Source organism: Helicoverpa armigera, chromosome 27 (assembly GCF_030705265.1).
Source record: "Helicoverpa armigera isolate CAAS_96S chromosome 27, ASM3070526v1, whole genome shotgun sequence".
Lineage (NCBI taxonomy): Eukaryota > Metazoa > Arthropoda > Insecta > Lepidoptera > Noctuidae > Helicoverpa > Helicoverpa armigera.
The window spans coordinates 5085541-5109994 of record NC_087146.1 but is presented as its reverse complement, the minus strand read 5'-3'; the positions used below and the strand labels follow the sequence as shown (position 1 = coordinate 5109994).

At 34.0% G+C, this 24454-nt stretch overlaps 1 protein-coding gene across 1 annotated transcript; it reads right to left on the bottom strand.

Annotated features, from left to right (window-relative positions):
- Positions 1-6684: 6684 nt before the first annotated feature.
- LOC110369642 (segmentation polarity homeobox protein engrailed) lies at positions 6685-24189 on the bottom strand. Its single transcript, XM_049842244.2, has 3 exons — positions 23136-24189; positions 7461-7552; positions 6685-6932 (listed from the first exon to the last, which is right to left on the bottom strand). The coding sequence occupies exons 1-3, from the start codon at positions 23926-23928 to the stop codon at positions 6702-6704; spliced, it is 1116 nt and encodes a 371-aa protein (XP_049698201.1). The 5' UTR covers positions 23929-24189; the 3' UTR covers positions 6685-6701.
- Positions 24190-24454: the final 265 nt, after the last annotated feature.

Here is a 24454-nt window from a genome sequence, read left to right as displayed (position 1 = left end):
TGTTATAACAATACAAAGTTAACTTTGCAGTTCAACCTCTAACATTTTTCCTCTAGCTAGATACTTTCGAAACCGCAAATGTAATTTTGCACTTCAGAATGACGGTTACAAATTTAAATTTGCGGTCGGTGATAACTACGTGAAGAAGAAAATGTACGGAATTTTTTGTTCCGCGACTGAAAATATAAGTTTGTTTTGTGTAAATATTAGTTTTAGTTATGACTATGCTTTGTAATGGTGATTAAAGTTTTGAAGAAGGTGAAAACGTGAATCAATATTTGTGTGCAGTATTAAATGTAGTTCATGATGCATTTTAGAAAGTTTTTCGTGCCCTATTAAGGTCCGTTAAGATAACAAACAAGAGGAGGCATCTAATAGATATTTAAGATTAGGGAAAACTTTGTCTGTCTGACACGCTTTTATGCCAAAACTACTGAATCTATTAACACAACTATTAGATTATCTACTGTATAGTTTTCATCCATTTTCGGGATGTGGTGAAATTTTTTTAAAAATAATCCTTATGCTGATACGATTTAATGTTATTAACCGCCCCACTCAGAGACATTTAATGGTTACTTAAGAGCCATTCCTTAGTGAAGGATTTGTATGACATTCCGTCACTAAGGAGTGACTTAAGTAATCATTAAATGTCTCTGAGTGGGGAGGTTCTATACAAAATAATGCAAAAGCAATACTTTTGTTTTGGTTGAGCCCTAAATCTATAATATAAAAATGAATCGCAAAATGTGTTGGTAAGCGCATAACTCAACAACGCCTGGACCAATTTGAATAATTCTTTTTTTGTTGTGTTTGTTATTGTCAGGAGAAGGTTCTTATGAAAAAAAAATAGGGTAAAGTAGAGATGTCAGTTGACGGGAGCGAAGCCGCGGGCAAAAGCTAGTAGATAATAATAATGCTCTGAAATTCTGAACCGATGTGAAAAATTATTTTACTGTTCGGAAGCTAAACTATCCCCGTTGACAAAGGCTATCTTTTGCTTGGATTCTGGGCACAAGCACGGCCAAAACTCGGTCACATTAACTTGCTCTCTGATGCACGGGTATAACAATCACCAAGTTCTTGCTGTAACTTCTGGCTGTTTTGTGAAAAATCGAACCCGAGACCTCCTGCACAGTAATCGCGCTTACGACCACTAGACCAACGAGGCAATCTATAGTAACTAAATCTTAGCTATATAGATCCATTCCTATCATCAGAAGCTTCTAAAACACATCGGAGTACCAGCTAAGTTGGTTCGCGTCAACTCTGACTCATAGCTACATGGTATCATCTTAAAATATGACGGATGGCAATCTTGACAGATTTACTAGCGGAGCATCACCGATGTTTTATTTTTATATACTAGTTTTAACATGGGGGTTTGCTTGGAGATAGTTTTTTGTTTTTAAAGGTGGCTAAGGGACAGCCGAAGAGTAGATAGATACTTAATATATAACGTTTAGCAATGCTAGGTAGGGTCTTTCGTTTTTCGGAAGGCACGTTAAATTGGTGGGTCCATCTTTGGCAGTCGTTACGGGTACTTAGAAGCTCTCTGAGCTGATCAGCTAGAAACTCTGATAACCATGGGATATCAGATTGCCCGGGTAACTGGGTTTAGGAGGTCAGATAGAAAATCACTTCTGTAAAACATTGGTACTCAGCTACATCCGATTGAACTGGAAGCCGACTCCAACATAGTTGGGAAAAGGCTAGGCAGTTGAGTATTGTAAAAGGTCCCGTTTTATTCACATTCGCGTCATTTAAAATGCACCTGGTTAAAACTCTAAATCTCCTTTAGTAAATGGACTATCTAAGACTACAGGAGTATATTATATTGCTGCAATACTTCCGGAGATACTGTTACAGCATTATTATCGTCCCACTGCTGGGCTGCGGCCTCCTCTCACACGGAGAAGGATTGAGCGTTAATCACCACGCTTGCTCAATGCGGGTTGGTGATTTCAGACTATATAGTCCAGGTTTCCTCAAGATGTTTTCCTTCACCTTTTTATCAGCCATTGATGTCCAAGATATACTTAGAAAGTACATACAAACTTAGAAAAGTTGCATTGGTACTCGCCTGAACTGGAATCCAATCCACACCCTCATACTCGAGAGGTTGGTTCTTTACCCACTAGGCCACCACCACTTAACAGAGATAACCTCGTACAAACAAACAAACTCTTTACATTAAAATATTATTAGTAAATCAAAGATAGTTAAGTAAGTACAAAATGTATTTATAATAGAATGTTTTAGTGACTGTATTGACAGCATCTGTCTGTCTCGCAGTTAACTATGAGTTAAGGTTTATTTTCGGTTCAATTATTTTTAAATTTAAACTTATGAGAGGGTGATGAAGACTGTTTTGTCGACAAATTAAATTGCAATTGAAAGGGTTAGACTGATTTTGAAGAAAAATAGGATCGGATTTTCCAGTCTATACATCTATATAAACCTTTTTTGATGATGAAAAGTTTGATACTTACAGGAACCAGATACCTACTGGTTTGAAACATTATTTCAGTGTAAAAAAGTTGCTTCTCTTATCAGTACTTTAGTGCATAGTTTTATCTAAATAAATTAATTAAATAAACAAGGGCATCGCGAAAAGGCTGGCTTATTCTTTGGACAAAGAATTAGCATTGCCTTTCAACGTGGCAATGCAGCCAGTCTTCTGGGCACGTTTCCGGAGGACAGTGATGCGGAGGAATACTTCGACGCCTGATCGATGTTTTTTTATATATGTTTTATGTTTATACATATATATATTTTTTGTATACCTATAATAAATAGTCAATTGAGTTTTTTCTCTGCAATTTTCCGAAACACCACACCTCGTATTAGGAAAGTTTGTGTAAAATGTAATTTTGAGAGAATCAATTGATTGACGAAATCAATCTATTTGCCAACTTCTTTCTGAAATACACCAAAACCAATATTCAAAAACTTCACAGAAAACCAAAGTACTAATAAGCCAAACACCAATTAGTTTAACCAAGAAAATAAATAAAACTGACTAAGTTCTATTTTCGGCGTAAATATTTCACGGTACGTTTGCGCGAACGCTAAACGGCCATGATGGATGGTCGAATGCCGGCCTAATTGGTCTCTAATTTTGTATGTCATAGCTCATGAAATATCGTCCTTTATACGGAACCCACATGCTAGTGTAGGACTGCTCTAGAAGAGAAACTACAGAGATATGATTCGACTGTAGTGACGTACAAAGCTCGTCAGATTATTTTGCTTATCCGAAGTTATGTATCGTTAATTGTGGCAATCCAAGGCACAAAGGAGATTATTTTAAGTGAAGTCATTAAATGACCCAATGTGCAGCGTGAGTGCCAGACTCTTACTAAAACCCACCACGCTCCTTAAGCCATTTATGCACCATTGCCGCGGTAACTCTTTCGAACCATTCCAAAACCCGGCAGGCTTTAGCCCTGATGGGCCCCACTGAAGTTATGATGCGCCCGTGGTGTCTTCCACGTCCATCGCAGCGCCTGGGATGACAGATGTGAGTTCTCAGTCGCTCCGCCGTCTTCTTTTCGAGTATTATGAAGTAGACAAGGGCTACCCATTTGCCCCGGACCATGGCTAGAACCAGGGCCGGACGCGAGATACAGAGGAGCTCACTATGACATTGATTGTCACCTATCCATGACGTGACCACTTTAAGAGAAATTTGATTTGTGTATCGATCGCTCTGTGCAGCAATAATTTACCAACTCAGCCATGAGCCCCCTTCTAAGTCGAATCAAAAATTACATAGTATCGGCATTCCCAAAATCATAGGCCGAAAGCCGAAACCGATACCACTCTTACCCCATCACTATTCTTACAAATCTTACATCACACGATCACAAACCACATCAAAGGAACCTATGGCTCAGTGGTTAACAATTACCGCGACATCCTCACTTCGATTCCCGGTAGAGCACATTTAAATCATACGGTTCGCTATAATTCACTTGTTTTTGATTTATTGGTTTTGTTGTGAATTCTTTGGTTTGTGTAAATCAAAATGGTGCTACATAGTATTTTTGTTTTACTAAATGTATGGGAAGGCCTATGTATGTATATTTTTACTATGCTGTAGAGTAGAGTACCTACGTTTGATATGAAGCACAAAATATGTGCTTCTACATACATATTTTTAACTTATTAGAGACGAGCTACTTTTGGACTATCGACCAATACGGTAAGGAGGATTGGTTTGAGCTCTTTTGTGAAGGAGGTACCTTCCTCCATGATCTATTCATACGAATCTTGACTCTTTTTAGAGTAAATAAAGAAATCTTTCAAAAACAATGTTATTAGTATTTATAGGCATATTTCTTATGATGGGAATTGAACCCACTTGGCGAAAAAACAATTAGGTAACCTATTAATCCAATTATATGATTAAAGATGCCTTAATTAGCCTATATTTCATGGCCATCAGTGTAATTCATATTGATATGATATGATAGGTTGATCGATCATAAGGTTAAGCAACGCTTGGCGCGGTTGCTCCAATGATGGGTGACTAGATTAAGGAGTTAGGATTTCAAATAAAATGACTTCATAAACGTAATATAATTTATTTATTATATTCTATACATTTAAAAACTAGCACAGTCACAATAACTACCCGGATAATTATATTTTAATAAATATTTACAATATTAATATTAAAAGAAAGAAAAAAAAACAGAAAGAATGGAAGAAATGAAATGACTAAACGATAGTTTTTCTACAAATTAAAAATAGAAACACCGTTTTTTTTTACTATTTACAAAACACACATAAATAATTCTTATTGTATATTAACTTAATTATATTTTATACACTATTATACAAACATTATTACTATTATGCCAAATAATTTATTCGAAATAAAAAAAAAAATATTTTAGGGAAAACTCATTCTCTTGGCAAATAATTTAATCAAAAATTTAATTAATTCCCAACTATTCAATTATTTTCTATAATTTATTATTAAATAAAACACTCATTGTACAATGCCTCGCTATATTAATTTTTAATATAAATAACACACTATTTATTGACAATATTAAATAATTAACTTATAAACTATTTGGTTACTTATATCGCATCTATTTTTCAGTGTTTCAGTACTTTTTAAATATAAAATTTAACTATAACGATAACCGAACCATTTTCAGTTGTCAAATCGCCGATGTGACCAATGGGCGGCAAGTATACGGCTGGTTATCATCATCTCCCGAGCCTTTTCCCAACTATGTAAGGGTCGGCTTCCAGTCTAACCGGATGCAGCTGAGTACCAGTGCTTTACAAGGAGCGACTGCCTATCTGATCTCCTCAACCCAGTTACCCGGGCAACTCGATACCCCTTGGTTAGACTGGTGTCAGTCTTACTGGCTTCTGACTACCCGTAACGATTGCTATAATTTGGTTATCGTTATAGTTAAATGTTGCAACTTTTTCTTAGTGTATTTTTATGTAAGCAATTTTTAAGTATTTTATATGACTATGCCAAAAGTTTAATTGATATTCTTACAAAGGCTTCTATTTTATCAAACAATTGTTGAGAACTTTTTTCAAAATTTTCTTACATACATCGGGATAATTGATATGATTTTATGACTTTTCAAAAGTTTTTAACTGCTAAAATATCTAATTATTAATTGGTTTTGAGATACAATTGTCAAGTGGATATTTTATTATTATTTTAGTAAGTGTATTATATAACAAACCTTACAATAACTACGTTATATTCAATAGGAATAAATAACGCTAAAGTCTATAAATATTTACATTACCAGGAACATTTTCTTTATTTTACGCTTAATTTAATAAGGATTTCAATAACCGATCCATTGTTTTTCGATTAGACAAAAACATATATCGGGTGTGTCGTACCCAATCACATTAAATCCTATCACATATACTGTATGATATTCTATGGAGAATTGTAAAAAAATAACCTAATCCATTCAGTGGTTTAGCCACAGGAGTCATTTTTCGTTTTCATAATTTACAACATCATGTGTAAAGCAGAGATGAAGTTAGGAGTATTGAATTTTTTGACCAGTTGACAGCTGTCAGTTTTCAAGGGAGAATTTCAATTATTGTTTGTAATGAAATCTCTCTTGTATGGTGTTCTAATTCTTGCTCATTTTTATTCTATTTTTTTATTTTAAAATATTTTATTTTTTTCTTTGTGCTAATCGACATATATTAACCAGTATATTAACGTATTTAATTTAATGTGATTAGGTACGACACACCCGATTTGTACCTACATAAATACAATTTATGTCAAAATACATACATAAACAGCGGATAGTTCACTTATTGAAATCCACATCTAGTAGTTTTATATCTTAATTTAGTCTCAGTATGGCGTTTTTATAATATATTTTCCCAATTTATGGACGCTTTTCTGATCAAAATTATAATTTTTAACTTTATTTCAAATTAAAATGAGATTCTTCTTTCAGTTACTCTGAAAACTTATTATCTTTACAAAAATGCCTCATTTTATATTTTTCCGTCTTTTTTTACTCATTTCCACAATTTTGTCAAGAAATTCAATTTCCTCTTCAATTTAACCCTCAAAAAAACAATTGACAACTATTTCAAAAAACAGTACCAAAGGCTTTTTCCCAATACCTCAGACACTCTAAAATTTTCACAATCCACATTTTTTTTGCTGATACCTCATCGGCTTACGTCACATTTATTTCCTCCTCCTCATCGCTTTCAGTGACTGTGGAGTGGTTATACAGACCCTGGGCCATCAGCTGCAGAGCCAAGGGGTTCCTCTGACCAGTGGCCTTCTTGATCTTGGCTCGTTTGTTCTGGAACCAGATCTTAATTTGGGCTTCAGCTAGGCCTAGTTCTGCGGCCAGGCTTTGACGTCTTCTTTCGGTAAGGTAGCGGTTCTCTGCGAATTCGTGCTAGGAAGAAGAAAAAGGGTAATTAGTTTATGATGTTGGTTGTAAAAGCTGTGAGGATTGGTCGATCATAAAGTGGTAATCAGAAGTCTGTAAACCAGTCTTACTAAGGGGTATTGGGTTGCCCGGGTAACTGGGTTGAGAAGGTCAGATAGGGCAGTCGCTCCTTGTAAAACACTGGTACTCAGCCGCATCCGGTTAGACTGGAAGCCGATCCCAACATGGTTGGGAAAAGGCTAGGCAGATTCAGTTAATGTTTTTTTCTATTAGCTAAGTACCTAATGTTATGCGAAATTGAGTATTTGAGTCTGTCTGTTGGATTTTTGCTGGGATAATGGATCAACCAATGTAAAACATTTTATTTATTTGTTTGCAAAGACTATTGAATCGATCTGAAAAATTCTTTCACTGTTGGGAAGCTACACTATTCCCGAGTAACATAGGCTATATTTTATCAGGATACGGGCAGTAGTTCCCACTGTATGTGAGTGAAACCGCAAGAAACAGCTAGTATTCAATAAGGATATTTACCTTTAATCTAGCGAGTTGGGCAGCACTGAAAGCAGTTCTGGGTCTCTTCTCTTCAGGGGTAGCTTTCTTCTTCATCCTTCTACTTCTTGGACCTGTAGACAAAGAAAATATAGATTTAGTAAAATATTTAAAAAATGCAGTGAGGAATGTGGATACTGGGAAAAATGGGCCGAAAATTATGTTTTAAGATTTTTTATGTTTATTTCTTGTAGATGTCCATTTTGTATTTCGAAAATATAAAATCACTAGCTCTGTCCCGACGGTTTCACCCGCGACTTGAGATAACTACTTCCTTTACATGGGTAAACAGCATATTTAATTCTTATGAATATACTTAAAAATATAAATCCATCCAGTCAGTAGTTTTTGCGTGAAACAGTAACAAACATACATAAATACAAACTTTCTCGTTTATAATATTAGTATAACTTACTATCCCTAACCAAATAAATTATCATCCATTTCTATCAATGAATTTTAAAACCACAAACAATGAAAAGCATAGCCAATCAAATTTCTCTGATGGGGTTACAAAACCATAAATACAATAAAAAGGGGCGTGGCTACGGAACCCTTTCGCTATAATTCTCCTTAATAAATGATTTAACGAACCCTAATGATAGTGGTGCGCTTATAACGTAACTTAGTTGAATTTTATCGATAAATAGGGATGGGACGTTGTTTAAATGTTTTTTTTTTTGTAATTAGATAGGTTTTTTTTCTATTATGTAGAAAAATAATTATGTAGGTTTTATGTAAGGATTGTGTAATTACAGCTTTTTAAGTTTTTTTTAACCACCGACATAAAAGGAGTGTAGGTACCTACTATAAGTTTGACTACTAAATAAGTGTGTCTGTCTGTGACACCGCAACTCTGAAAAGGATCAACCGATTTGAATGTGTTTTTTTTACGAAAACCGATGTGACATCAGTGGTTCTTAAGATATTTTTAATCTATTTTTTTTAAGTTGGTTAAGATCGTTTAACTTGATTCCATTGAGAGAAAAAAAGACAATAATATTTTTTGCAAAAGGTTTCTTCAATCAGGACTTTTAGAAAGTTTTATCCCACCCATTCACAAAACTATATTACTTAACCGCTAAAGCAATTTAACCTAACCCTTAAAACACTCCATTTCCTGATTAAAAACAATAATTGAGTGTCAAATCCAAGATGGCCGACTATCGCGTTCAAAAGTGTTAAGTGTGAATATTTTAACTGGCGTGCTGGCATGCCAACACATAATTTATTACGCCATTCGTGCCACTATGTAATTGTTAGAAAAATGGGCCGTTTTAATTGGCACTTTTCAGTTCAGTTTTGTGTCGTTAATAATTTTTTTTCTATGAATTTTGTTAAGTTTTAAGGTTGATTGTTTTTTGAAAATTAGTAAAAATAACGTCATACATAAATGATAAAAATGTCATCAGAATTGCATTGTTTATGAAAAAAAAACAGGCCCGGCTGACAGCTGTCATTTGAACATCTTTAGCAGTTGTTACATATACTCAAAAGCCAGTAAGTCTGAAACCCGTCTTACCAAGAGGTATCGGGTTGCCCGGGTAACTGGGTTGAGGAGGTCAGATAGGTAGTCACTCCTTGTAAAACACTGGTACTCAGCTGCATCCGATTAGACTGGAAGCCGACCCCAACATAGTTGTGAAAAGACTACGTGTGAGATTATGACATAAGCCGCGAGTATGTTTCAAACATAACTAATTTGACATTCCTAATTGACAATTTCTAACAATAGATAGCAATAACTTTGTCTCCAAGATTCCCTTACAAAGGGGTTTCACTAAATAACTACCAACTTAACAAAGCTAAAAACAATGGATTCTAAATTCAAAGATAGCACAATTAGATACCAACACAACAATAGGAATACATACAGAAAAAAATATTCTCTTCCTGTCAAAGACAATACTGAAGTTTAGACACGGGCACACTGCAAACTTTTAGTCGGCCGACAGTTTGAGATCATACAGTACGGCAGACAGTTTGTTTGAGATCATAAATCAGTATGAAAATGAATGGTAGTACGCACATAATAACGATCAGTTACATATTTAGCCAGTATCACTTTGATTGAATTTTTCCAACTATCGGGCTCCCGAGTCGACCGACTGTTCGCCTAGGCATATGATAAAAATATGTATTGTCGTAAACCTTCAAAGTTATCGGCTTCTATGTGTGTATGTACATTAAGGGTCATTTTCAGCTTCCATATTTCTTAAAACAACTGTTTACTTTAAAACTTGAGCGTAAAACTTTTGAAAAACGGACGTTTATTCTGTCAAATTGAACCATTACGTCATTATAATTTGACCCCACAGTCCGCCATTTTGAATTCTACATGAACAACTAAATACGTGCAAACAAAACAAATTAAGACCCACAGAGTGATTAAAATACATTATTTCAACCCCTAACTTGGACCATTAAAATACTTTACAACCCCATCGGACATTTAACAGGACAAATTACCCCATATATTTATGAGATTACCAAGTCTAAATAATCATTATTTATAGTCTTGTCTAAGAGCTTGAGACACGCTACTTTTTAACCGGGTGCGGGAAGTATTAAATATGGTAGAAAATATTAAATATGGAATGATGATTGATAGTTTTAAAAAGTGATGTTTATATGGTCCTTTCTCGTTAGGTGATTTTTTTATAATTTGTGTAATAAATACTCAATTTTTATAACAAAATGTAAAAAAAAAGTAATTTAAAAGTCTAAATAAACGAAGAAAAGACTAAAAGTGTAAAATAGAGACCATATTTCTTACATTCCCTCGTTTTTAGTTAAACAAAATGGCGTCCGTTCTTTTTTTAAAAGTGACCAACAATTTTCTCGCGCCATTCTCGTTACTGAAAATGTCCGGAACATTTTCAACTCTTGTTTAATTAAAAACTCGAATAAAAATTTACCCAGCTCCTTTATTACCCTGATGAATGGCCTTTAAAAACTGCTAAAGGAAAACAAACTGTATTTTGTGGGCATTAAAACGCATTTTTCAGTGTCGGTTTGGTCGTATACTTTTTCAGAAGTCCAGTGTTTTACGATTTCCTGTGCTATTTTCGGGGCAATAAAGTACAATTTTGATTGCGGCGTTATTGTTTCGATTCGAAGTGAATTGCTGTTTGATTCTCGGAGAATCGTTTGTTATGTTCACGCTTTATTTTCTTGTGGTGTTAGTAGAATAATGTATTAAGAACTTAAAGCTTATTTAAATTGTCTAACACTAGCCGTTTTTCCGTGGTTCACCCGCGTCCCGTGAGAACTACTGCCTGTACCGGGATAAATTATAGCCTATGTTACTCGGGAAGAGTGTAGCTTTCCAACAGTGAAAGAATTTTTCAAATCGGTTCATTAGTTTCGGAGTCTTTAGGGTACAAACAAACAAATAAAACATGATTCCTTTTTATTATTATATTACTTTTACTACCCATAGATAAAGTATTGCCCAGACATTTGCGCTCCAGCAAAAGTCACAGATGTCTGTGACAGACTTTATAACTTCCGAAAATGATGATTAAATGATTATTAATTTATTATTTCTTTGATCAACATTGGTGGTCTGCCAACTCTACTAAATGTTACAGTTTAAATTATTTATTTATTTCAGTTCAAAAGCAAACAGTAATTTATTTCAGCCATTTATATTAGTTTTTATGTGAGCAAATATATTATAATCGTGGAAGTAAAATATTATGATTTTGTATGTTTTTTTTTTCAACGAATAACTTTGATACAGCGATCGTAATTATTTATATAATCATATTTATTTTAACTCTATTTCGTCAGATTTACTAATTTTTTACATGATTTTATTTGTACCACTCATTTTTATACGAAATCGCTGAAAAAACAGACAAATTCCGCATCAATATTCAGAATTCAATCGGATGCAGCTGAGTGTTTTACAAGGAGCGACTGCCTATCTGACCTCCTCAACCCAGTTACCCGGGCAACCCAATACCCCTTGGTAAGACTACCCATAACGTCTGCCAAAGACATCAAAAATACCAGTAGTAGTTTTATTTTGTGGTAGTCCGCGTTTTATAACATGTTTGGACTTTAAAAGAGACTATGAGTTTGTTTCGGCGTTTCTTCTCAGGGATCAGTCAGTTAGGAAATGCCGACCTCAGCGTTCTTAAAATGACGTGTAAAAGTGATGTAATGTCCAACTTGCAAAATAAACGATTTCATTTCATTTCTACCACACAATTGTAAAAACTAAATTCAACTACATATATTACTTTACACCTAGCTAACTATTTCAAGCCCATCAGCACTCCATTACAGTTTAAAACGAAACAAAAGGTACAATCGGCCGCATCTAGGTAGGCGCAATAAATTCTCAACATTTAACATTATCGTGGAAACGGGAGCCGTAAACACTTCTGCGCCTTCCTGTACTTGTGTGGTTTATTTTTTTCGCTCGCTGAAGAATTTTATTCGATGGCTTCTAGTGTGGGAATGTGAAACAATATGGCCGCCGTTTTTAGCCGATTTCAAAATGAGGAGGTTCTCAGTTTGATATGTATGTTTGTGTGTTTTTGTGTGCGTTTATCACACGTTTGGCTGGACCGATTTCGATGCGGTTTTCAACATAAGTACTTAGTATTTTCAGGCTTAGGGGAAAGTTTTCAGTGCATTGCTTGTTGAAATGAGTGTTTTTTTTTTGTAAAAATGACGACGAATTGATATGAAATATGAAAAATTCAAATATATGTTTCTTTGATATTTGCTAAGTTAACGCTCGATAAGTATATGCTTAATTGAACAATGTTCTATATTATTTCGCAATTTAGAAGGTATTAACGCAAATATAAGTTCACATTACGTAAATAAAGCAGTTCCCAACAAAAATGGTGATAAACGGACAGACAACCTCTCACTACGAATAACTCCATTCCGCGAAACCGGTTTAAGCCAGTTTTGTATTTAACTGTTAAAAACAGAAGCTTTTAATAACTTAATTAAGTTGTTTATAAGTTTCCATGGTAACGATCATTATAAGTCATCATCTGTCTAGCCTTTTCCCAACTATGTTGGGGTCGGCTTCCAGTCTAACCGCATGCAGCTGAGTACCGGTGCTTTACAAAGAGCGACTGCGTATCTGACCTCCTCAACCCAGTTACCCGGGCAACCCAATACCTCTTTGTAAGACTGGTTGTCAGACTTACTGGCTTCTGACTACCCGTAACGACTGCCAAGGATGTTCAATGACAGCAATTTTGGTAATGATAAAAATATTATAGGTAAATGCTAAAATACTCCTTTTGTCTGTCACGTTGAAACTACTGCATAGTGCAAAAATTGTAAACGAAGGAAAACATTTCGTTCTAAACCACTTTTGCGTGTGAAAATTGATTTTTGCAACTCAGAGTAGTGAATTTTTGATACGGCATTTTTAAACAGTTCAAGTTTCTATTTTGTCAGGACTAGGGACTGTGTATGTGGAAAAAATGCAAATTCTATTGATTTGGCAGCTAAGATTATAAAGACAGACTTAACTGCAAAGTTATTTGATAAGAAAAAACATACTCATGTTTAAATTAACCTGGTGGTAAAAAATATTTCTGAAATAGTCTGACCGTTTCTTGGTGCAATTGAGAGTATTTTCCCCTGAAAACTGTCAGTTTGTAAAAACCTTCTGTACCCTTATAAGTAAAATAGTTATACAGACCTACTTATAAAAATACATTTACTATGAAATTCTACAAAAAATGTAGATATTACTTTTGCATCTCCACTTCAAAAACCAAATAATCTTCACACATCCTTGAATCTAATACATATTCAGATCACGGATACCAATCCAAATTGCTAAACACATGAACCTTATCACTTTTACAATAAAGCCTATAATCGCTTGAACATTTTTTTCATACCTTCTTACAAGAACTTTCAAAAAATATTTTGATACCTACGTCTTAGGTAATAGAGTTGGTTTTTCATTGAAGTTTTTTTACCGTCTTAGATTTTTTTTCGCTTTGATTTTTAGGGGTATTGGGGTGGTTTTCTATTACATAGAAATGCTTTGTTTTTAACACCCTCTTGCGGGGTCTAAGATTTTTGTTACAAAGGGAATTTGAATTGGTTTGATGCCAATATTATTGTTTGTTTTTGGTTTGGTAAGGAAAGGAATAAAAGAGTATGTAAATAAAAAAAGTATAGAGTAGACTCAAAAGTGAACTTCAAAATTTCTCAAAAAATATTGCGTTGTTGCGGTTAATTATTTTTTGTCACTACATATCAAATTGCTCAAATCGAAAGCCAGAAATAACAGTCAAATTAATCTAATTTTAATAAAGAAATATTGGCAATCTAACATAGCCTCTTCCCAACTAACTATGTTGGGGTCGGCTTCCAGTCTAACCGGATGCAGCTGAGTACCAGTGCTTTACAAGGAGCGACTGCCTATCTGACCTCCTCAACCTAGTTACCCGGGCAACCCAATACCCCTTGGTTAGACTGGTGTCAGATTTGCTGGCTTCTGACTAACCGTAACGACTGCCAAGGATGTGGCATTGTCCCATAGATATACCTTAACAAACTCAAAATTAAATTCACCAAAAAACACCACTAATCCCGAATTACCGAAAATCAATAAAAATACTTACAGGTAATATTTAATGTGCGCAAGCGCATGAATGTTACGACTTAGAATTCTGCCTACCTCTTTATCAAGAACGATTCACGATAAACGAACCAAATCAAGTTATTAGTACATTCTTTTTGACAAGCAAAAACTCCTGCGCATGGTGGGCCTTTCTTAGTAGCTAGGGGTGGGCTAGCTAGTGTGTCGATGATTTTTATCGATACTTTTTTTTGTAGTGATGGGACGCCAGTTTTTGGGGATGGTTAAAAGTTTGTTTTAGTTATGTTTTATTTATAATAGAGGAAAGAAATTTTACTGTATTAAATTTTTACGTTATTTACCTCTAAATGCAGCAATTTATGTAAGTATAATAATATAATAAAATATTATGTGCGTCCGGCAAAAAGTTTATATTTTTATGCTTAAAATTTCAATCATCTTTAACCTAATTTTCAATTATTTCTAAGTATCACAAATAAGAACAAAAATCAAAAACTATCGAGCTTTCAATTATCAATTTACTGTGGGTTTGCTTATTATTGATAGAAACTTGACATTACTTGTATGTTGCAAATGTCAAAACTCCATCTCTAGCAACCAAAACCACAGATAGATCAAATATCGGGAACGGCCACAACCTCATAATTTATCGACATACTTATCCAAATTAATTCTCAATAATAAAACCATAAAAATCCAGCCAAACCCGCAGGATATGAGCTAGTCTAAAAAATTCAATACCATTCTTAAGCTTGGTATCTGTTATTGCCCTATACAATACCGTAAAGGGTTGCCATTAAAAATAAAGACTTATTGTTAGGGATGTACCTTCGAGTATTGTCGGATATCTGTTATCGAGGTTTTGAAATCGATATTAGTGTTGAATTTTGAGTAAGGTATAGTCATAGGAAAATGTATTTGTAGAGAAGTGTGAGTGAGAAGTAATTTATGAAAAAATAACCGGATTTTTGGTTATAATTGGGTATTTCTATTTACGATATAACACTTTATCTTAAAATAATACTTACGTACCGATGCAAAACATATACAAGAAGAAATTAAAAGTAATCAGTTAAATAATTTCATAAATGAAACAATAACTCACTGGGTAAAACAAACGTACCTACAATTTTTAAATACTTATTACAAAACAGTTTAACCTTTCAAATAATATCAGTTATTTTAAGAAGGTGACCGTGACTGTCTTTTTTTTTAAATAAAATAAAGTATATTAAATAGTCTATTTACTAAGGAACATTTTAGTCCTGTCATAATATGACCAACAGGAGCAAAGAAGCTAGCTTTGTCGATAATTGCTTAAGAAATTATGTCTCCGTCATAATATTTAAAGTATTAAGCAATTTACTTTCAAATAGCCAGTTATAGGACATTTTGTTATTAAATAATAGGATCGTTGTTATTAATAATGGTTAACAACTTCCTCAAGTTGTATCGAATTGAATAATTTTAAAGATATTGTATGTAGTTAGCATTTTATTATTATTTATAACTATGATATATAGAGTTTGTCGCTTAGGGTTTGTATACTTCTATTTTAATATTGTAACGAGGTGAAGATTAATAAAGATTATTTATTAAATATTATTCATAATTACTATTTTGTGTTTGAAATAACTTTTTGAATAAATAATAATTGTGATTTATGTAACTGCATTAGTTATTTTTAGCCTTCTGCCAAGAAAGGTTACGTTTTTCATAGTCTTATAATTTTGTAAAAAAGATCCCGTATTTTAGTTTTTTTTTTACAATCTATCGAATTTTGAGAAAAACTATCGATATATCGATAAGTATCGCACATCACTGGTTTCTCTGTAATACCAATTGTCACAGTAGCGGGAAGGTCCGCACTAATTAACTGAGATGGGTGGTACTTATAAACGAAGTACAGGTAAGTGCAAAAGTGTTTTGTATAAAAATTTTTTTTTTCGATTTTTTATAAAAATTTTTTTTTTTTTTTTTAAACCTAATAAAAATCTGTCGACAATGATGGAAATAACTTTTAGTTTTTTACTAGAACAGTTTTAATTTTAACTGTTAATATGGTCGTTGTTCTGTTAATATGTAAGTATCTTTGTACATAAAATGATAAAAAATATTATCTGCGTTACCTACTATAAAATATTGTTGACCTAAGTTTCACAAAAAAAAAAACATTAATTCACTATTTCTTACTTAAAAAGAGATAGCTACAGAAAAAAAATAGTTTTTATTTCACAGTCACTTAAATAAACTTGTCATGATTACAAACTAGCCCTATAAACGCATTGACATGCATGAATGCATAATATTAACATCAAAACTTGAGTGTAGCATGCACTGACATAAATTGACAGAAAAAAATACATATACATACTGACAGGAATATATTTTTCCAGGAAATGCTTGGGGTGCAAAAAATATTTCTTCTGACATTGGCAATTAAAATTAGGTAATGCAACAACATTATTGCTTGCTGTTGCGCAAAGAAGTCTTGAAAAAACATAGCGCTTATGGTAGCTTTGTAAAAAATAACGAATAATTGAAAACTTAAAACAACTGAGCATTTCAAATACGGTCTATAAAATATGATAAAAGCCCGAAAAAAAAACAGTTTTATATCAAAAACTAGATGTGAGTAGCTTTATATTATAGCATTTTGATGAACGCGAACTTAATGTTATTATACTTTAGAGAAGAAAAACTATCCGGATACTTGTCTTTTAAATCCTTAATACACATTTCCTATAAAGGTGGTAGATGATTAATCGATAGAAATTCAGAAAAATAATTTTATTAGTTTTAATTTTTCCCCCTTTTTTATTTTTTGTAAATTTATGTGTAAGTGTAAATATAATTTTAAAATACTAGTTCTGTAAATATCTAAAATACGTCTTTATAATAATACTATTTTATGATTAACACTTTTGTATACAACTGTACAGACATTTCTATCATACTGAGTTAAATTGTAGTAAAGCTGAAGGTTTTCCAATCGTTTTTAGTTTAGTCTGATCAGGTGGCACACCATCATAACATCACGACAGTTTGAAGATGAGGAGGTAAGCAGAAAAGCCTAGCTCATGGCTAGCTGCGAGCTTCGATAAGCGAACTATCCTAGCTCAACGATAGGAGATTGAAATTTGACAAGACTTATATAATAGTTTTTTTTGGTTGGGAAATCATCAAATGACCCCTCTCGCTATGGGTGCAGCGTGAGGGAGTGTCAGACTCTTACTGACTAAAACCCACCATGTTCCTTCTTAAGCGCTTTATGTACCAGCGCCGCGGTAACTCGCGCGAAAAAACCCGCAGCCTCGGTAATCTCGCAGCCCCGATTTTATATAGAGCAATTATCTAAAATTTGCATCTATGTGGGCTATCTATGTAATTATCTAACACTGAAAGATTTTTTCAAATCGTTCCAGTAGTAGTTCTAAAGATTACCACGTTCGAACTAACTCTTCAGCTACCTAATATTACTAAAAATCTACCATTAAAACCTCTCAAACAAACGAACCACTAAAAATGTGTGAACTGTGAACGAACAAACAAACAAAAAACAAGAAAATCCATCTAACCTAACTAATAAACTAAAGGTTGCACATAAACTGCAGTTAGTTTTAACTACCACGCTTACCTTTTTGGGACACTATAGAGTTACAGTTGAACGGGTAATTAACTTGCTAGTTTTTCGCAGTTAACGATTTTTAGGGTTCAGTTTAACTCTTTAATCTTATGGTGGTATTTTTCTTATTGAGTGAGCTGCAGGTTTAATTACCTAACAAGCCCTAGTGTCAGAGTTTTCTCAAATCCACCTGACGGCCTCTGACGTGAAATTGTAACAACGACTGCTACTGGGTAGCCTTATGCATATTTACTGGGTCCATAAGACAGCTGTCTTTGAACATCTTTGGCAGTCGTTACGGGTAGTCTGAAGCCAGTAAGTTTAACAACCAGTCTTACTAAGGGGTATTGGGTGTTGCCCGAGTAACTGGGTTGAGGAGGTCAGATAGGCAGTCGCTCCTTGTAAAGCACTGGTACTCAGCTGCATCCGGTTAGACTGGAAGCCGACCCCAACATAGTTGGGAAAAGGCTCAGCAGATGATTTTCTTTATTAAAAAAAAGGTTTCGAACTAAATCTTATGTACGGAACCACAGACAATCATCCACGGTCGATTACACACCTCGTTGTATTGCGAGGCATAGACAAAGCGACGATAAACTCGTTTGTTTCGTTAATTTCTCAGAAACTATGTAATTGTGCAGAATTATTGTGTTAATTGAATAATTGCTATTGTTGTGTTTGTGTGTGCGTGATTATTTATGTCTATGTGTGGGTAATTGTGGTATAGTTAGCTACAATATAATATGGGTCCCGCGGTATGACTCCTTTTTTAGGGAAAATATTTTTTATGTTTTCAAAACTATTTTAGTAGGTACACACTGTATGAATTTATTTAAAAAAAATGTTAGTTTGAATTTAAATACCTCCTTTATCATATAATTTTTTTTTTAACTTGTAAATAACTCTGCATATATTTTTGTTGTAAATAAGTACATAAAAAAATATAATATTTTTTGTGAAGTTTTACGTTAATCCGATAAAATCAGTGATTTACTAACTCCATAATAAATTTTGATTGCTGATTAATTAAGTAACCTTTTATAAAAAGGTGTGTTCATTACAAAACCCATTAAAAAATCTTATCAGCACCAAAAATAATAACCAACTCAAAAGTTCAATGCGTAATAAATAAATATTACTACTCATTTCACACCTTTAATACTTAAAAGAAAAAAATATATTTATTGAGACCATAAATTATTGCAAAAATAATTTATATCTTCGACGGAATCACACCTTAAATGCTACTGGGCGTTGCCAACATTACGGCAGCGAAACAAAATGGCGGACGCTCGAAAAAAAATGATAATTGCACTATATAATTGAGTTAAATTGTTTCATTACTTCACCTGTTAAACGTACAAATATACACGCTACTATTCATTGGTCAAAATCAATCAATTACCACTCTTATTACAAAGAAAAAAACACTAATTTAAGTTAGCAACATTTTGCCAACTGCAAATATAAAATTGTAAACCGTTATGGAAAATAAAAGGTAGTGTCAATGTGTTAAGTTTTTCCGTCGGTATTGCGAAATTAGACCTTACATTCAAGAAAATAAGGTAGAATAATGTTTAATGGGTATATTTATTAATAATTGGTCCCCTATAATTATGTTGTCAAAGCATTTTTTTTAATAATGAGCGTTTTAGCCGGCCCGATGAAAGATCAAGCCGGTTCATAAGCGCGGCTTATTACTGAATTCTACTAGATTTTTTTGATATCCATTATAATGTTATTTTCGAGAAATCGTCTTGACAACAAAATGGCGGACTTCAGTAATGATCTTCATTGCAACTTTGTAGTTTTAAATGGACAAACTAAAACTGTTGGCATTTCTTCGTTTTCTGTAATGATTTAATGTTAAACTATTATCTCCTTAATGGGAATTTAATTCTATTAATACTTCTTATTGGTTTCAGGTAAGCTGTAAAACTCCTTCTAAATAGATAAACCCATAGTACTAAATTACATTGCTTATGCTCAATATCATAATATACTCTCTCTCATATATCACTCTTCAGTCACACATTAAGTTAGATTTATTAGCTTATACTTGAAACGCATTATTATATTCTTATGAGGAAATCTATTTAGTGTAAAAATAGCAAAACTCCTCCCATCGCTAATAAATCTTAGTTCTATTAAAATCCTACGAGCAAAAATTTTATTTGCAGCCCCGACGGCACAATAATTGCAATTTTTCAACGGAATTAAAACACGCAAAAACTTCTAAGCACCCTGGTTATATCGTTATAGTTAATCAGTGCAAATCAATCTAGGTTCTATTAATACTACAGTATTCTTTAGATATATAATAAGATTGTTCACTACAAGATATTTGATATAAACCTCTGTTTAATGAATGACGAAAATGCACCTTATGTGTGGCATTTAACAACTCTGAATATTAAAAATTTCAATGTTTACTAATCATTATCTAAACAATCATCATTAATATACAAAAGCACATTAAAACAACATCACTTTAAACCCACTTCAACAGTTATTACAAAGAAAACTTCACATTTCTGTCTCCCGCCATTTCCCGCGTCAGTCAGTTGTCACTTTGACAGGTGTCAGGCGGCCATGTTGTTGACACGAACGTCAACAGTATTGTGTATTGTTGAAATGTTGAGTTAGAATTTAGTTTTTACTTTGATTTTATGCGAAATATTGCTTTAGCTAAGTATTGTTATGGTATATTGTTAACAGGAGCGTTGAAAAAAAATATGTTGTTTAGTTTACCTAGGTATGCCTTTTCTTGTGTGAAGCTTATGAGATTTGATGACAGCGAAATCTAATTGGCATCAACAAATATTTATTTTTAATACTTAATGAATGATTAGATGATTTCAGTTAACGTCCTAGGCAAAGTTATATTCAGCAAAATACAGAAATATATATATTTTTCTAAATTCTAACAGGTTCGAGAAAACCTATTGGAAATGTGAAAATACTTATGCATATAACAGAAAGTCATGTTATTTACTTAACAACGGCTGAACTGAAAAGGCTGAAATTTGGAGAGGAGGTAGATTACCTATGTGTATTCGAGAACCAGCTATCTCGAGTTTGTGAACAGCACGTGGAAGCTAAAAGAAAATGCTTAGAGAAGCTAAATTTTATAAAAAATACCTACTAAAATACTTATAAAAAAAACCTTTAGATAAAAATATACCCATAATTCCTCAGTCCCTAGCCTGCAATATTAAAACAGTCCCATAGACCCACATCTCATTAAAAAAACACCATATTACCATACAATACGAACAAAAACAATGATGTGTTATACATGATGACAGACATACAGACAACCAGTGTTTGAATATATTATTGACGCTCAATATTGATAGGTAGGCTAAAATAAATATTTATTACTCTCTACAAATACATTTACAAATATTTACAATAGAAATTTCAAATTATCCTGGTAAAAAGCTATAACTCTCTACTCCGCGGTTTCACGCTTTTATTGAAGGAACTTCTCGCATTTGGGTGAAAAGTAGCCTATATTATTATATTCTGATATAGGTACCTATAAGCTATCTTAATGTCAAGTTTCATCAAATTCCCTTAAGCAGTTTGTGAGTGAAAGATCCGGTTTTGAAAATGGCATAATCAAATTCATATACAGTGTATATGTATTTACCAAAAGTCTTTTTAACCAATAAATAAATAATAATATAACAAAGAGGAAAAGGCTCCAATCCTACTAAACCAATTAGAAAAAATCTCTCACTGTTGGAAAGCTACACTTTTCCCGAGTAACAAAACCTATATTTTATCCCAGTACGGGCAGTAGTTCCCACGGGTCGCGGGTGAAACCGCAGTAAAACGGCAAGTAACTAAGTTATAAATAAATAATTCATATACTTAAGTAATACTGTCAATATACTTTTGACCTCAAGGCCAGTATGATGAAGGAGATTGTCACAAAAACTTTCGCCAGTGAAAGCAGACTCTAAGTTACTGTCAAACTTAATGTCATTTTGACAGTTCATACAAATGACAGGTCAGATATAAATTCCAAACCCGCTTTTAAAACCGACTAGTAAAAAAAATATTAAACCTAGGTACTTAAATCTGCTATTAGTTATTCTTAAACGACTTGTAACTAATTTCCCAAGAAAACAATCAATTAGTAAAAAAAAACGAATACGAAAATCAAGCGCCAATTAGCAAAAATAAAACGAACAAAAAAGTAAATTGACAACCTTCTTTTTAAAAAACGTAATTTACCAACACAGAGTAAAGTAGAGCATATTACCCTACCGTCGAAAGATCCGACCGACGGTTCACCAATAAACCTGAGAAAACTATTTTTACTAAAAAGTCTTGATAAACTGTAGGTCCCGGCTGTCATTTGAACATCTTTGCCAGTCGTTACGGGTAGTCAGAAGCCAGTAAGTGTTACAACCAGTCTTACCAAGGGGTATTGGGTTGCCCGGGTAACTGGGTTGAGGAGATCAGATAGGCAGTCGCTCCTTGTAAAACACTGGTACTCAGCTGCTTTCGGTTAGACTGGAGGCCGACCCCAACATAGTTGGGAAAAGGCTAGACAGATGATGTACCTACTTAAACTTGTGTTTTATCTACTCAATTAAAACAAATACACAGCTACTTACAAAATAAAAGAAAAAAACAAACAACACATTACAATTTCAAAATGCAATAAAGATGTCTTACATTAGAATTCTCATAAAGGACACCGCATTCAACCCAATATTAATTCAAAAAACAAAAAACAAAAAAAGGTACATTTTGAATAAATAAATACGAAAGTCATTACTTTATTACATCTGTAGTGATGTGTCAACAAACAAAATATTCAGTCCCAGTTCCGGATCCCTTGGAACGGGTAATATATTCTAATAAATACACAATGAGAACTCATTGTCAAAATATTTATGTGTGTTTTTGTCCAAATGGAATATTTTAGACGTATCGAATTGTGTAATGATTGTGGAGCACGAAGTTTCATTTTTGAATCCATTGAAATGGTTTTAAAAAGGTGTTTTTATTTTTGTGTTAGTTGTTGTTGTAAAGCTTGGTCAGATTGGTAATAATGTCATCCATGTAAAGTACTAAAAAAACACGCAAAAATATTTTCATTTAATACTTTAAAATAGTAATACCAAATTCTGTAATTCCAAAAGTATACCTAATAAAAATCACCGCTATTCATTAACCTTAATTACTTAACCAACCAAAAACTGACAGTAACTTTCAAACCACACATAAAAAATACGCAAAAACCAAGTACTTGAACGAAAAAAAAAACTCAAAAGCTCCTGTTACACGCAAAACAAACAGTTTCACACAAAAAACGTTACGAAGCCGCAATAATATCTTCAGAAAAACGAAAACACCTGTACCTACTGAGCTACCATTACCACAAAAAAAATGTACATAAAAAATATCCACTCACCGGAACTGGGTCTGTCGCTGTACCTGGTACAATATACCCATGCTGGCCATAATGTACCATTTCCCGATTGGCTGTTCGTATCTGTGCTGCCACAAGTGGACAGAGCACCACTCGAAGTTGAAGAGACCACGGAACTAGCAGAATCAGGCCTCTTCTGGTTCTCAATAATCTTAGGCATCTCTCTCTCTTTGGGTACTTGTTCCCCTATTTGGGAAACTGTCTGTCTTAATCCCCCTAAAGGAGGTAGGGAACTGAATTCGGACTCTTTCGATTTTAGGTAATCAAAGCTGTATTTTTGGAAGTCATTCTGCGGTTTTGAAAGATCATAAGGCTTATATAAAATGCTGTGATTAGGCCCAACTGGCTTCGGACCCTCAATTTTATTCGTTTTTCTTAACGCGTTCAAACCGAATTCAGGGTGTAAAATGTTATTAATTGAGAACGCTATAGGCACCGACGGCTGTGGTCGTTGAATTCTTAATTTCTCAGCATCAAATCTCTGGTCTTCTTGGTTGATTTGCGGTTTAACGTCGGGCGTATCTGGTCGGTAGTAGTTCTGGAAGCTGTCCATCTCGTTTTGGTTCTCAGGACTTGGTGGGGGAGAGTTTGGCTGCACTTTGACTATCATCATGTTAGGGGAGGTACGTTCATACCTTGAGTCTATAGTGGTGCAAGTATACTGACTTTGGGGACAGTAGTTCATCGTGTTCTCTGCGTGAGGAGCAGGAACTCTCCCAGTCACAGGCCCAGGGCTGTTCGCCTGGTTAGGACTGCAGCGGTCTTCAAAAGCCATTTTATCCACAATGTACGGAACCAATTAAAAGTCTCTCAATACATTATACAGCACAGTGCACAAATGTATACAGTACAAGATGTTGTCAGCGCAATTTGAATGGAACACAGTCTTCACATTAATATTTATCTGAATTGATTACGTTTACTTCTTAATTCGCGAACTAGGTTTTTTTGAAGGGCGCGTGATGGGCAGCCGGGCTGTCAGATTGAAATGTCAGTTGCGTGTGACGCGAGACTGTTCTCGGCGGCGGCTGCCGAGTGACTGCGCCCCTCATCTCGTGACGGAGACACGCCCCCGAACAAACAAGCTTTTTACCCTTCCCCATTCGTTTTGTAGGCGTTAACCATCGGCTTTTCATTGCTCGACAACATCTTTTGAGTATTTTATCCTCGTCTAACTTATGGGTGTTGCTCAAGGTAAAAAGAGATGGGTGTCTGACAATTGATTTAACCCAAGTGTATGTTTAGTGGGGCTCCAGCCAGATTTGTAATTCAGTTGTAAATTGCCTGTATGGCTCTTTCGC

Excerpts from the sequence above, each read along its gene's own strand:
- LOC110369642 (XM_049842244.2), bottom strand. The coding sequence starts at position 23,928 with ATGGCTTTTGAAGACCGCTGCAGTCCTAACCAGGCGAACAGCCCTGGG. Across the intron at positions 7,553-23,135 it reads CAGCGACAGACCCAGTTCCG|GTCCAAGAAGTAGAAGGATG; the intron begins GTGAGTGGATAT and ends CTTTGTCTACAG. Across the intron at positions 6,933-7,460 it reads CCCAACTCGCTAGATTAAAG|CACGAATTCGCAGAGAACCG; the intron begins GTAAATATCCTT and ends TCTTCTTCCTAG.